Source organism: Phascolarctos cinereus, unplaced genomic scaffold (assembly GCF_003287225.1).
Source record: "Phascolarctos cinereus isolate Bilbo 61053 unplaced genomic scaffold, phaCin_HiC Scaffold_5;HRSCAF=322, whole genome shotgun sequence".
Taxonomy (NCBI): Eukaryota; Metazoa; Chordata; class Mammalia; order Diprotodontia; family Phascolarctidae; genus Phascolarctos; species Phascolarctos cinereus.
Genome location: NW_027555958.1, coordinates 218469703 through 218483067, shown reverse-complemented (window position 1 = coordinate 218483067; position 13365 = coordinate 218469703). Strand labels below are relative to the sequence as shown.

The following is a 13365-nucleotide window of genomic DNA, read 5'->3' as shown; positions in this document are numbered from 1 at the left end:
TTTCTTTTTATTTATTTATGTATTTACTTATTTGTTTATTTATTATTATCCAGATGTTCTTTGAGTTTTCCTCATGTAATATAGTTCCCAGAGCCCTCACTTTCCCAATAGCCTGCCTGTGTACATGCTCAGATTAACCCATGACTCTTTCAAACTGCAACATGCCAAAGTGAAAATAGTATTCAAGTGTGGACTGATCAGCACAGAGTACAGCAGAATTATCCCCTTCCTTGTACAGGACAATACCTATTCATTCAACCCAGTATCACGTTAGATTTCAAGGGCTGCCAGGTGCCAGGTCACACTGTTAATATATATTGAGTTTTTAATCCACTAAAACACTAGGATTTTTTTTTTTCACATGAGCTGCTCTCTATTAGCTGCTAGGCAGTTAATATCTTTTATCTTAGGTGTATAACTTTATGGGTATCCCTATTACATTTCATTTCACAGGATCATAGATTTAGAACTGGATGAGCCTTTATAAGTCATCTGAAAATTGATCGGTTTTGATCTACTCTTCCAGTCTTGGGAGACCTTTTTAGATCCTTATTCTGCCTTCTAAGGTATTATATTAGCTATAGGTCAATCATTTCATTCGTGTCCAACTCTTTGTGACCCCATTTGGGGTTTTCTTGGCAGTGATAGTAGAGTGGTTTGCTATTTCCTTCTTCAGTTCATTGGCTATACCTCTCAGATTCAGGCCCTATGTAAATCTGATAAACGAAACTTCTATGTCTTTTTCCCATAGTAGGCACTTAATAAATATTTATTGATCGATTGATTGATTTGCTGTTAACACTAACTAATAAGGGATAGAGTTTGTTATTTTCTTTTTAATTTTATTTCATCACATGGTGTGGAGTGGGGCAGTACAAGAAAAAAAAGGGGGGAGGGGTCTTTGTTATTCTTTCATTCTCATTTCCTATCCACCCTTGAATTTTCCCCCCAACCTTGGTTGCTTAGTCCTTCAGCCTTCTTTTCTGCTTCCTTAGTGTCCCTGTACAAATTCAGAGGGAAGAAAATGGCAAAGGCATCATATTGCTATCCCAATAACTAAAGATCATATGCCTAAGGTCTCAGCTCAGGATCTGTTTCTTGGCACTGACAAGAGGATGACAGTCTTCCTTTATTGCTGTGGCTCATCATAATTACTAGGAATAAAAATAATAAATTTTCATTCTGAGATGCCTATGGCCATTGGGCATCTGAACATAAAAAAATATGTGTATATATATGTATACATATATACATATGTATAATTAATTAAATTGAGGGAACATTCATGATTCCATCACAACTCATTAGTATTAATTGATTGGTTTAATTCTATTTTGTGTTTAACAGTACCCCTCCCCCCCAAAAAAAAAGACAGAAGAGTTATAGAGGGCAGAGAGAGAATAGCTTCTGGACCCTAAGTTAATAAATATGAAATAATAATAAATGTAGCTGGACCACTTATCATTAGTTAAAGAGTAAACTGGAAATTTTTAATAAAGTTCATGAATCAGTGCACATGGCATTAAAATATGAGTCCAACTCCAGATTTTATTCTGTATTTTTTTTTACTTATTGCCCCTAAGAAATTTACACACAAAAAGCTTTCTCATTAATCTTTCTCTGTTACTGAATTAAAAAAAAAGTGCCAATTCCATTATACAAATGGGAAAAACTAAGGCATTAAATGATGTCAAAGTTTCAAAGTCCCACAATAACTCAAGATAGAACTGGAGCCAAAAAGGCTTCTGATCCACAGATCAAAGCTTCAATTTCTAGCATTAACCATTTGGATACCTGGCTTCTGAGAAGGGGAAGATAGCATGAGGCTCAAATCTTGCCTCTGAGCTTAGGCGAATTACTTAAATTTCCTGAGTCTCAGTGGACCATCACCAGTCGTCTTGACTTAAGTTTTGCCATAGGACTCCCAATGACTCTGGAGGAGAGAATGAAGCGGATGACTGTGCACAGCCCTGCCTCACTTAAATCCAATTCAAGACATCACTCTCTCCTGATATCATTGGTCCTCTTTGAGAATGAAGGGCTAACAACAAACCTGAACCTCAATTTCCTCATCTCTAAGAAAAAGAGATTAGACTCTATGGTCCCTGAAGTCTGTTCAGCTCCAGATTTGTGATGCAATGTGACACAATGCATTTCATAAGATTTACTGCTGGGAAGATCTTGTAAGCAATCAAGTATAACACTCGCATTCTTCGAATGAGGAAACTGAGGCAGGGAGAGGTTATAAAAGTCCACAAATAATTGCAGTGAAATTGTAGGTTCTGTTCCTGTCTGAGGCAACTAGGTAGTGTAGTGGATAGCTCTGGGCCTGGAGTCAGGAAGAACTGAGTTCAAATCTAACCTCAAACACTTGCTCCCTGTGTGATCCTGATCAAGTCACTTAACTGTCTGTCTCCATTTCCTCAGCTATGAAATGGGGATTACAATAATATAGCACCTACCTCCCAGGGTTTTTTCAAGGATTAAATAAGACAATACTTGCACAATACTTAGCATTCTACCTGGCACACAGTAACAAACGTTTGTTCCCTTTTTTAAACATGCAAGCATTTAGAAGGAAGCAATATGTCCTATAACATTGTGGATGATAATAATAATAATAATAGTGAAAATAAAAGCTAATGTAGTGCTTACTATGTGCTGGGTACTGTGTAAAGTGTTTTACAGTCATTTGATACCAAGATGCTCATTTGATCCTCACAACAATGCTAGGAGGGAGGAGCTAGTATTACCTCCATTTTACAGATGCAGAAAATGAGGCAAGCAGAGGTTAAATGACTTGGCCAAAGTCACACAACTAGTAATTGTCTAAGGCCAGATTTGAACTCGGGTCTTTCTGTCTCCAGGCCTGGTACTCTATGTGTCGGGCACTGTGCTAGGCATTGGAGATAGGACCAAAACAATGAAACCATCTCTACCCCCATAGAAATTTTTGGTCCTGCTTAAGATTAGAGGATACCACTGGGGTCAGTTCTTCTTGCCAATTTAAAAGGCTAAAGCTGTATCCCAGGACTTGCTGACCATGATAAATTGTGAGAACTTTTTGCATCCTTTGATCTTCTCTTTACCCAGTTTTGTTTATCCTTGGTCATTTCATCCTTGAACTGTTTATTTTGCCTTGATCCAAGGATTCCACTGATTCATTGTTACTGACTTCATTATCATGATATTTTTGCCTGTGTCCCTTCACACAGTCAGATGTGTAAACAGGATGGGGCAGCTTGGGCTCTTTTACCCAGGTATTTACATGAGTAAAATCCCTCCACACAAGAGTCAAGCGGTCCCCATAGCCGTGCCTCAACAGACCTCCAATGGCTTGTATTCCACCTAGCACATTTCCTGGCACACAGTAGGCACTTAATAAATGCATGTTGTTTGACTGACTAGTTGATTCTCAAAGGGAATTGGGGGAAATTGGGGCCCAGGAAAAGGGTAAAGGGCAGCAGAGTTTGTGGGAAGAAGGAGATTGAACAGGCTGCTCCATTTCCCAGGACAATGACACTCAATGACACTGCTTTTACCCCTCACTGGATTTTCCCCAAATGCTGAGACTCCTACCTATGGATCTACTTTATTGGCCTGACTTTCCTTCACCACGCTCTGAACTCTGTAACACCACACACCTTGAGCCCTCCAATGGCACCACAGAAGACTCTGTGACCCTCCATGTCTGTCTCACAACCAAACTATAATCCAAAGGGAAATAAGTCAACTCTTTTGAGAAACTCTAGCACAGTAGAATTTTAATGTTCAGAGATTGGGTAACTAGGCGGCATAAAACAGAGGGAGCTGACCTTGAAGGCAAGAAGATCTGAATTCAAATTCGACCCCAGACACATTAACTACATGACCCTAGGCAAGTCGTTTAACTTCTGTCTGCTTCCAAGGAGGATAATGATAGTGCCTACCTCCCAAGAGCAAATGAGATAATATTTGTAAAGTGCTTAGCACAGTGGCTTGCATATACTAAGTGCTTAATAAACATTAAGCAGCTAGGTGCTGCAGTGGACCTGGAGTCAGGAAGATTCACTTTCCTGAGTTCAAACCTGGCCTCAGACACTTAGTAGCTATGTGACCCCAGGCAAGTCACTTCACCCTGTTGCCTCGGTTTCCTCATCTGTAAAATGAACTGGAGAAGGAAAAGGCAAACCACTCCACCAGGTCTGCCAAGAAAACCCCAAATGAGGTCAGAGAGAGTAAGATGTCACCGGAGTGACCGAACAACCACAAATTTGCAGAGAAATTTTCCTCATTTGGAGTTCCTTACCCCAACAAAATAAAGGGTCTAGTCCAAATAATAGGAATGGAAATGAGTACCTGCCACTTCCTCCATTCTCTCAACTTTGTGCCTCTGCCATGAACATCATCACCCAGAAGTACATGAATGCCAGACACAATTTTTATTACCAAACATTGTCATGGCATCAGGCTAGTTAAATTTCAAAAATGCCTCTGCAGAGCCATCCCACTTAAATCCCTAGATTTTCTTGTACTTCCTATGCATATATGACATTCATTCAATCTCCCACTCTGCTAATTGTGACAGTGCCTTTGCACAGAGGGGCTCCCACATAGAATCTTCTCCCCATGTCACCTTCATCTCTTGAAATCCATAGTTCCTATTGAGGTCTAGCTCAATTACTCCTCTTGTTGTTGTTTGGTCATTTTTCATCACATCCAACTCCTTTTAGTATTTTCATGGCAAAGAACCTGGAGTGGCTTGCCATTTCCTTCTCCAGATCATTTTACCGATGAGGAAACTGAGACAAACATGGTTAAGTGACTTGCCCAGAGTCACACAGCTAGGAAGTATCTGAAGCTGGCTGAGATTTGAACTCAGGAATATGAGTCTTTCTGACTCCAGGCCTGGCATTCTATCCACTGAGCCAAGTACTGCCCCGTGTTTCCTTTTGCAAAAAGCCTTTATGGATTTCCCCAGTTGTTAGTGCTGACTCCTATTCCACCCTACTGAAATTACTTTGCATTTCCTTTCCATTGACTTATCTGTGTTCTTACTGTTTCCCTTCAACAGAATGTAAGCTGCTTGAGAGCAGGCACTCTCTGTCTAGCAGAAAGCCTGGCATGTAGGAGACTATATTACTTAATAAATGAACTAAACTGAAGTCCATTTTAAGTTCTCCCGCCTCTGCGACCCTCGCCAGGCTGTATAACAGCCCTGTTTATCAGGGGAATAACTAAAATGGTCAAAGGTCTGAGCAGATGGACCTTGAAGGGAAATAATGTAACTAATATCGAGCCTAAAGAAGGCTAATGCTCAGCCTAAAGAACAGAAGGCTGACCAGTGACCACATGAGTAACAAGACTCTTCAAATACGTGACCAGCTATGATGGTGACAGAGTAAATTTTGGATTAGAACAAGGGAAGTGAGTTTAAACACAACAGCTTCAAATTAAGGAAAAGCTGGAAGGATTATCAGGATTGGGAGATGAAGGAAAGGTATAGAATCTTTAAGAATAAGACAACAGGTAGCTGTGTATCTGGAATGGCTCACCCGAATTCCTGCTTAGAAACAGGACAACGGGTGATATGACCTTGAGAGTTCTTTCCATCACTATATCTTATAATTATAAAAAATGCTGTAGGTATCTCTAAAACTAGAGTATTTAAGTCAATCTGATCTAGGAAATATATTTTTCTTGTATTATTTGTTCTTTTTGTATATTCTGTGCAGGTGCACGCACACACACACACACACACACACACACACACACAACGTAGGGGAAGCACCATGGTATAGTAGAAAAAATAATGGATTCAGAGTCTGACAACCAGGATTCAAATCTCAACTCTTGCTTCTTAGTTGTGTGACTTCAGGTAAATCACTCTTGGTTTCCTCCTCTGTAAAATGAAAGGGCTGGAGTAAATAATAATAACAATAAATAGCTAATATTTATATAGTGTTTACCATATGGCAAGCACTGTGCTAATCTCTTTACAAATATTATTTCATTTAATCCTCATAATAATACTGGAAGGTGGGTGTTATCATTATCAACACCATTTTATAATTGAGGAAACTGAGGCAGAGGTTACATGACTTGCCCAGGGTCACACAACTAGTAAGTGTCTGAAGTCACACTTGAACTCAGGTCTTGCTAACTCCAAGTCTAATGCTCTATCCATTGAGCCACCTATCTTCTCCATGATATATAAGCTCTCTTCTAGAATAATAACTAATAATCATAATAACTAACATTTACATAGTGTTTTAAAGCTTGGAAAGTATTTTACATGTATTATCTCAGCTGATCCCCATAACAACTCTGTGAAGTAGGTCTTGTTATTATCCTTATTTTTACTGTTGAAAAACAGATTAAGTGACTTGCCCAGGGTCACACAGCTAGTCAGCGCAGGAGGCAGAATCAGAGTTCAAATCTTCCTTCCACCAAGTCCAACATTCTAAACAAACTACCTGGCTACCTGCACCCTATGATTCTCTGCTTTGCTGTTGCCTCTTTATCTGTCCAAATCCTAAGAATCTTTCAAGGTCTAACTCAAGTCTGTCCACCTTCCTATAGTTAGGCAAAGGACAACTAGTTGGCATAATATAGAGAGAGCCAGACCCTGAATCGAGAAGACCTGACTTAAACTTTGGATTCTGACATTTACTAACTGTGTGAGGACAGGCAAAGTCATTTAACCTCTGTCTGCCCCAGTTTTCTCATCTGTAAAATGGGGATAATAATAGCACCTACCTGCCAAGGTTGTTGTGAGTACAAAATGATATAATATCTACAAAGCACTTTGCAAACTTTAAAGCACCAAATAAATATTAGTTATCATTATTACTATTAGCATTTATCTTCTGTGCCACACACAGAGGCACTTGAATATTAACTGTGTCGTAGATTTCTTTACAAACACCATTCTTTGTGTGTCTCGCCTTCTCCGATGATAACGTAAGCTACCTGAGGGCAGGGTACTTCTCTTGTATCGTCCTCAGTGCCTGGCACAATTCTGACCATTTACTGAGGACTGAATTAAACCGCACACTTCTTTCCAAGAGAGCAATGACCATGATACCATGATTCCACCTACCTCTGTAATGAAATCTTGAGAGTTATGTTCTTTACATTCCCCTATCAGGTTTCTACCTATTCCAGTTTCCTCCACCCCTTTTTGCATTCCTTCCAACTTGTTCCTTTTGAGTTGAGCATTTCATTTACCTCTGAACTTGAAATTGAAGAGTCAGGAGACAAAGGCAAATTCCAGTTCTTTTCAAAATTTCCCCGGTTCCTCACCCATGCACTTTTTTGCATTTTTTCTTATTCCTGTCTTCTGTGTGTTTGTGTGTCTCTATCTCTATCTCTGTGTCTCTCTGTCTGTCTCTCTCTCTCTCTCTCTCTCTCATACACACACACACACACACACACACACACACACACACACAAATTCGATTCCTTTTTTCACTTTGTCTGAAGTTAGTTGTCAAATTGGGACATGACTAGGCAACTTTTTATTGAAAAATTTCCCCTAAATGGTTCTCTGAATACAATCCAGAGATGCTTGAACCCCTGAAGACACCCATGGCCCTTGGAGGGATTATACTTCTGTAAAAGGAAGAGCCCTGTGGCTAAGGGTCTCTACAGACTTTCTTTTCTCTGAACTGCAGTTTCCAGGGGGTCACTTAACTCTATCATCTACAACCTCTAGGCGGTGGGCAGCTGTTAACAAGGCAAGACTCCCTAAGCCACTGGCTATACATATGCAGAGGCCTACAAAAAGAGGAGGGGCCAGAGCCCAAGATGGCAGATTACTTTGGTTGTCCTAATGAGGCCTAATTAACCAGTTTGGCTGAAAAAGTCTTCTTGAGAAGAATTTAAGAATGCTTTAAAGACATAGATTGATAAAAATGTCGTGCCCATATAGGTCACAGCTAAATCTTTTAGAGATGACTACAGCTTTACATACTATACAGGATGCAAATATTTTTATAATTACTATATATGGGTATATTAAAACTTTACACCTGTGTGCAAAGTTTTATCATGCTTCCATAATTAATCAAATTTCCCAAACATGTTTTTTTATCTGCCAGTATTCCATAAAGAATGTAAGGTCCCTGAAGGCAGGCACTGGTTTAATGTTGTCACTGTATCTCTAGAGCCTAACCCAGTACCTAGCACAGAATGGGCCCTTAAAAAATGTTTGCTGACACAAATGGAATTGAATTGACTCAAGTCACTTTGAATGACTATTCTTCATCACAGCAGGAAGAGATATTTATACTTACTTAACTGAGATGAGAAAACTGAGGCACAGAGAGGAAAAAAATCACTTCTAAAGGCTGTAGGAGAGCCAGTGACTGAGCTCAACCTTGTATCCTTATTCTCTTCCAAGTTTCTAGCCTGCTGCTCATTTTGTAATAAGGAAGCATACTTATTTGCCTTTTCATGGGATCAAGAAATCAAAACCTCAACAGGGTTAAAAGCAGGAGGAAGTTGGAAGGAGGAAATTCTCTTGGCAGAGAATTTCAAAGGCAGAAAAACTAACTAATTTTAGGGTCTCTGGCTATGTTGTGGGAGCCATCCAGGACAGGCATGTCTAAAGAGTGTTCTGGAAAACAATGACACCCTTTAAGGATGCTGCCCACATTGATTTTCTTGTCCTTGAAAAGAAAAATTAAAGAGGTGCTGGGCTCCAAAGACTCAGGAAAAAGGGGTTCCCAACTTTGATGCCCCTGGGACCTCATCCCTGGCATCAAAAGGCAGGCTGTCCCTCTTCCCCCTTTACCCACACACTCTTGACCATATGCATTGAAGGAAGAATTCAATCAAGTCCTTCAACTTAAAAAAATAAGTAACTCCCACCCCCTGGCCCACTTGAAGAAAATTAAAATCATAAAAGGACCATCAGCCCTCCAACTCTACAGACCTTTAATATGCAGCATTCTGAGGACACTAGTAGTGATGTCAAGTAGCAGCGTTTGGCCGCTCTCCACTGTGACGTTGTCGCCATCTTGTGGCCGACCTTCGGGAATCCAGCTGTAAGCTCTGGACCATCTACGACAGACCTGGAGGGGAAAGGAGTCCTGGAAAAGACAAGGTCATTAAAAAAATTTTTTTAATATGGTTTTCCAACAAAAGTCAGAGGAGTTTAGGTGTGTCAGTAACACAAGGTACACTTGTGGGATTTGGAAGACACCAGAAAATTAAAATCAAGTGCAAAATCTTTGACGCCATGAATCACTCCCTCCTTTTTCTTCTCCAACAGTCAAAACAGGGACTGAAGAGTGAAGTGAAATTGAACCTGGAAATGCCCGGTACAAGTTCATGTGCTGAAATTAGATTATAGCCCTTGTAAACTTACAATGATATATGAGAAGTGGTTTCTTATTTTTGTTCTCAATAGAGGGTCTCTTCCTACCTAAGAGAGGTTGGGGAGAGGCGAAGAGGTGGATGTAAAGGGTTTATTTTATTTTATTTTATTTTGAGAGACATGTATTGAGTCTTGTACAAAAAGTAATAAATAGCTGAGAATAGTGAGAATTAAAATGTTCTGCTTGATGGGTGGCATTTTGCTTTATATAATTGGTATCATTTTTCACTGGCTCTACTGCCAAGTGTCCCTGTTTTATAGAGACATTCCTCTTTTCAAGTGCTTCCCCACCCCCTCCTTTCATTCTACCTTATTTGGTATTATTATTGCTTTTTCCTCTCTGGATCACTCATTCAGTAGTACCGAACAAAACCCATAGAGAGTCAAAAAGCTGATTGACTTCAGGATGACAGGCAAATAGCCTGGAATGTCATCAGTGAGAGGCAAAAAGAGAGGAGAGAAATAAAGGTAGAAAGAACAAATAACTGACTACCCATCCCCATCTTCTCTCTGCCTCTCAGAACTTTATTTTTTTTTCTTTTTGAACAAAAAGCCCACCCTGAGAAGGCACTTCCCTGAATTCTTTGCAAAGGCCAATGACCATGGATGTGGAATACTTGCACATAATGTTAGTCTTTTTCAATTATTTTTATTCTTCGTTATAAGGGATGACTCTTGAGGAAGGAAGAAAGGTACATGGGAAATGATGGTGACATGAAAGCAAACCATTTAGCTGAGTGTGGTGGTATACACTTGTCATCCCTGCTACTGGGGAAAGCAGAGGCTAGTAGATCATTTGGGCTTATAGGTTCTGAGTTGCATCAGGGCTTAAAGTTAACCATGTGTCTAAATTAGGTCTAGTATCGGTACAGTAAGTCCCTTAGAGAAGGGACCACGTTGCCTCAGTAGGAGAGGATCATCCCAGAATCACAGCAGATTAAAGTTTACGGGCTGTTCACCAGTGGGATCGGACTGTGAGTTGACAGCGCACTTGCAGCCTGGGTAAGCTAGGGAAACCAGTATAAGAAGAAGAAAAAAATGCAATGATAGATATCAGAAAATATTGGTTGTGTTATAGATGGAGTATCAGACCGTAGTTCAAATTCTACTTCTGATATTTATTAGCTATGCAAGAAGAGAGAGAGATGGGGGGAGAGGCAGAGAGAAAGAGACAGAGAGACATAGAGATTCCTCATCTTTAAAAATGAGAAAGGTGGATTAAATGACCTTTAGTGTCCCTTCTGGCTCTAAATCTATGAGTTTTTGTTAAATGAATGAAAATCTTGCTGGAAATCTTGCTGGAATCATTGTAAGGACTGCAGTTAAGGAATCAGGGTGAGGATAGAGAATCAATGCTCTTAATTATCAAAATACATTATGACACCACAAGTAAGAAGCTGAGGAAACCCCGATATCTTGGAATCACAGATTGGAAAGGGTCCTATAAATCATCTTATCACCTTATTGGACCCTTTTATTGTATCCCACCATATTTTCTTATGAAATTATTTGTCTTCTGAAAAACAGGAGTCATTTAACTTGTTTATCTATGAGGCAGATGGTATAGAGTAACTAACTTGATTTTAATGATTAAAAAAAAAACTGAGTCCCAGAGAGATTATGTGATTTGCCCACAATCACACAACTACTAAGTAGCAAAGCTCTTATCAGAGTCTTTGAGTTGAGTCTCTTGACTTCTATCTAACCCAGTATTCTTTCCACTAGAGTATGGAGGATTTCACAGTACAAAATCTGCCTTTTCAAATATCATCTGAGGTCTTCTTATACTTATTTAACATCTTTGCAACACTCTTCCATCTTTATCACAATCATTAAGTTACTGTATATGCAGAGCTATAACTAGGAATTTTTGTACCTGGAGCAAACAGCATGACAAACAAGAGGGTGGCGAGTAGAGGGAAAGACACTGCTCCATAGATGGGAGGGGAGAGGGAAAAAGAAAGAGAGAGAGAGAGAGAGAGAGAGAGAGAGAGAGAGAGAGAGAGAGAGAGAGAGAGAGAGAGAGAGAGAGAGAAGAAAGAGAAGGGCAGGGCAGGGCAGGGCAGGGCAGGGCAGGGCAGGGCAGGGCAGGGCAGGGAAGGGCAGGGCAGGGAAGGGAAGGGAAGGGAAGGGAAGGAAGGGAAGGGAAGGGGAAGGGAAGGGAAGGGAAGGGAAGGGAAGGGAAGGGAAGGGAAGGGAAGGGAAGGGAAGGGAAGGGAAGGGAAGGGAAGGGAAGGGGAGGAGGAAAAGGAGGAGATGGAGAATGATACTGACATAAGGTCACCTTGTAGGGAGAAGAGAAATAGGGTGGATCATCAAAAGAGCTCAACACAGTTGCTAATTTTCTCTTTTAAATAATTATTCTTACTAATTAGGTGCCAAACTTTATTGTTTCTATACTGCTGAAAAACTTCAAAGGCTAGTAAAATGCTCTAAATCACTCATCTTCTGAATATATTACCTTGGCTCAGTTTTCCAGTTTCCCCACCCAATTTATCTCTGTGAATATGATGCACTTCAAAGTTCACAGAATATACTGATATGTGATCTGCTTCTTATATCAATAGATCTCAAGGTGCTTGGAACATATTTTTGTGTCTACCTTAGGAAAAACGAATTACCTCACTCCCATTTTACAGAAGATCAAAAAATCATTTCCCCAAGAACAGACAGGGAGGAATACAAGAAGACACAACGTGCCCAGTCCTTGATTAGTCCATGAATTCTGCTGAACCAAGCCCTAAATAAATAGCTAGAAGTTTTGCAAAAACAACAAGCTGAAACTTCCCTGCCTCAGAGAGGAAGTGTGTGCCATTTGTTTTCTTCCTCCAACGTGTCAGTGTTTCTCTGAACTTCAGGGACTGTGCAGTATCTGCAAATCTCCCATGTCACCTTAAATGGACTGGCAACACCACCAGTTATCTTGAAGGAAGTCACTGATCAGCAAGTTGGGGCAATAACCAAAGCAAAGATGTGTTTGTGATGCAGTACATGAGGCTCTCTCTATTTGTAGTGGAACCTGGATGAGAAAGACACAGCGGTATTGCCTGATACTGAAGCACAAAGCATCCACAATCTGTATAACAATTCTCTACTTTGTAAAGAATGGAGCCCCCAAAATCATTGATTGTTTACTTCTCTGGAAGTTCTTACCCCAACCCTATTTCTAAATTTCCTTTCTTCTATTCCATTCCTTTGGGGTTACCATTGTAATACCTAAGATTCTTTAGTTCTACAGAGCTTAGCTGTCAAAGCAGGCAGGATGCGGGGCAACTAGGTGACACAGTTCTGGGCTTGAAGTCAAGAAGATGCATCTTCCTGAGTTCCTCAGACCCTTACTAACTGTGTGACCCTAGGCAAGTCATTTTACCTTGTTTGCCTCAATTTCTTCATCTGTAAAATGAGCTGGAGAAGCAAATGGCAAACCACTCCAGTATCTCTGCCAAGTAAATCCCAAATGGGCTCATAAAGGGTCAGACATAACTAAAATGACTAGACAACAAAAAAAGGAGGATGTAATATACCTGACGACACCCCACCATCAGACTCTTTCGATAAGCTGACATAGGACTTGGTAAGATTTAGGAGATTTCTCTGAAAGAATACTCTCCCTTGTAACCTAGTCTTTGCTCTCTATACATAAATCTGCCAACTTAACTGACTCGAATAAAATCCTGTGACAAGAAAAATAATATGGAAAAAGTATTTGATTCCTTCAATGCTACATGAGCACTTTTCCCTGAGACAATTTTCCATACTTACACCCCCTCCAAGAAAAAAGACTATGTTTGAGAAGATATGGTAAGAGTTCACCTATAAAGTCATGGTAGTGTTTAAAACATTTAGTCAAAGACATAGATACAGATAGATTAGATAGAGATATACTTTTTCCCAATACACCACATCAGAAGCTCTATCCATCTGTTATGGAATACTGTTGTCATATAAGAAATGACAAGCAGGATGCTTTTAGAAAAACCTGGAAAAACTTACATGAATTGATA

At 40.0% G+C, this 13365-nt stretch overlaps 1 protein-coding gene across 1 annotated transcript in view; it reads right to left on the bottom strand.

Annotated features, from left to right (window-relative positions):
- The window catches only part of LOC144457664 (fibrocystin-like), a 179742-nt gene that overhangs the window by 127924 nt on the left and 38453 nt on the right, over positions 1–13365 (bottom strand). The window contains exon 2 of the mRNA XM_078155660.1: positions 8918–9074. Within this exon, the coding sequence (XP_078011786.1) occupies positions 8918–9074 (157 nt within the window). The remainder of the gene's footprint in view (positions 1–8917; positions 9075–13365) is intronic.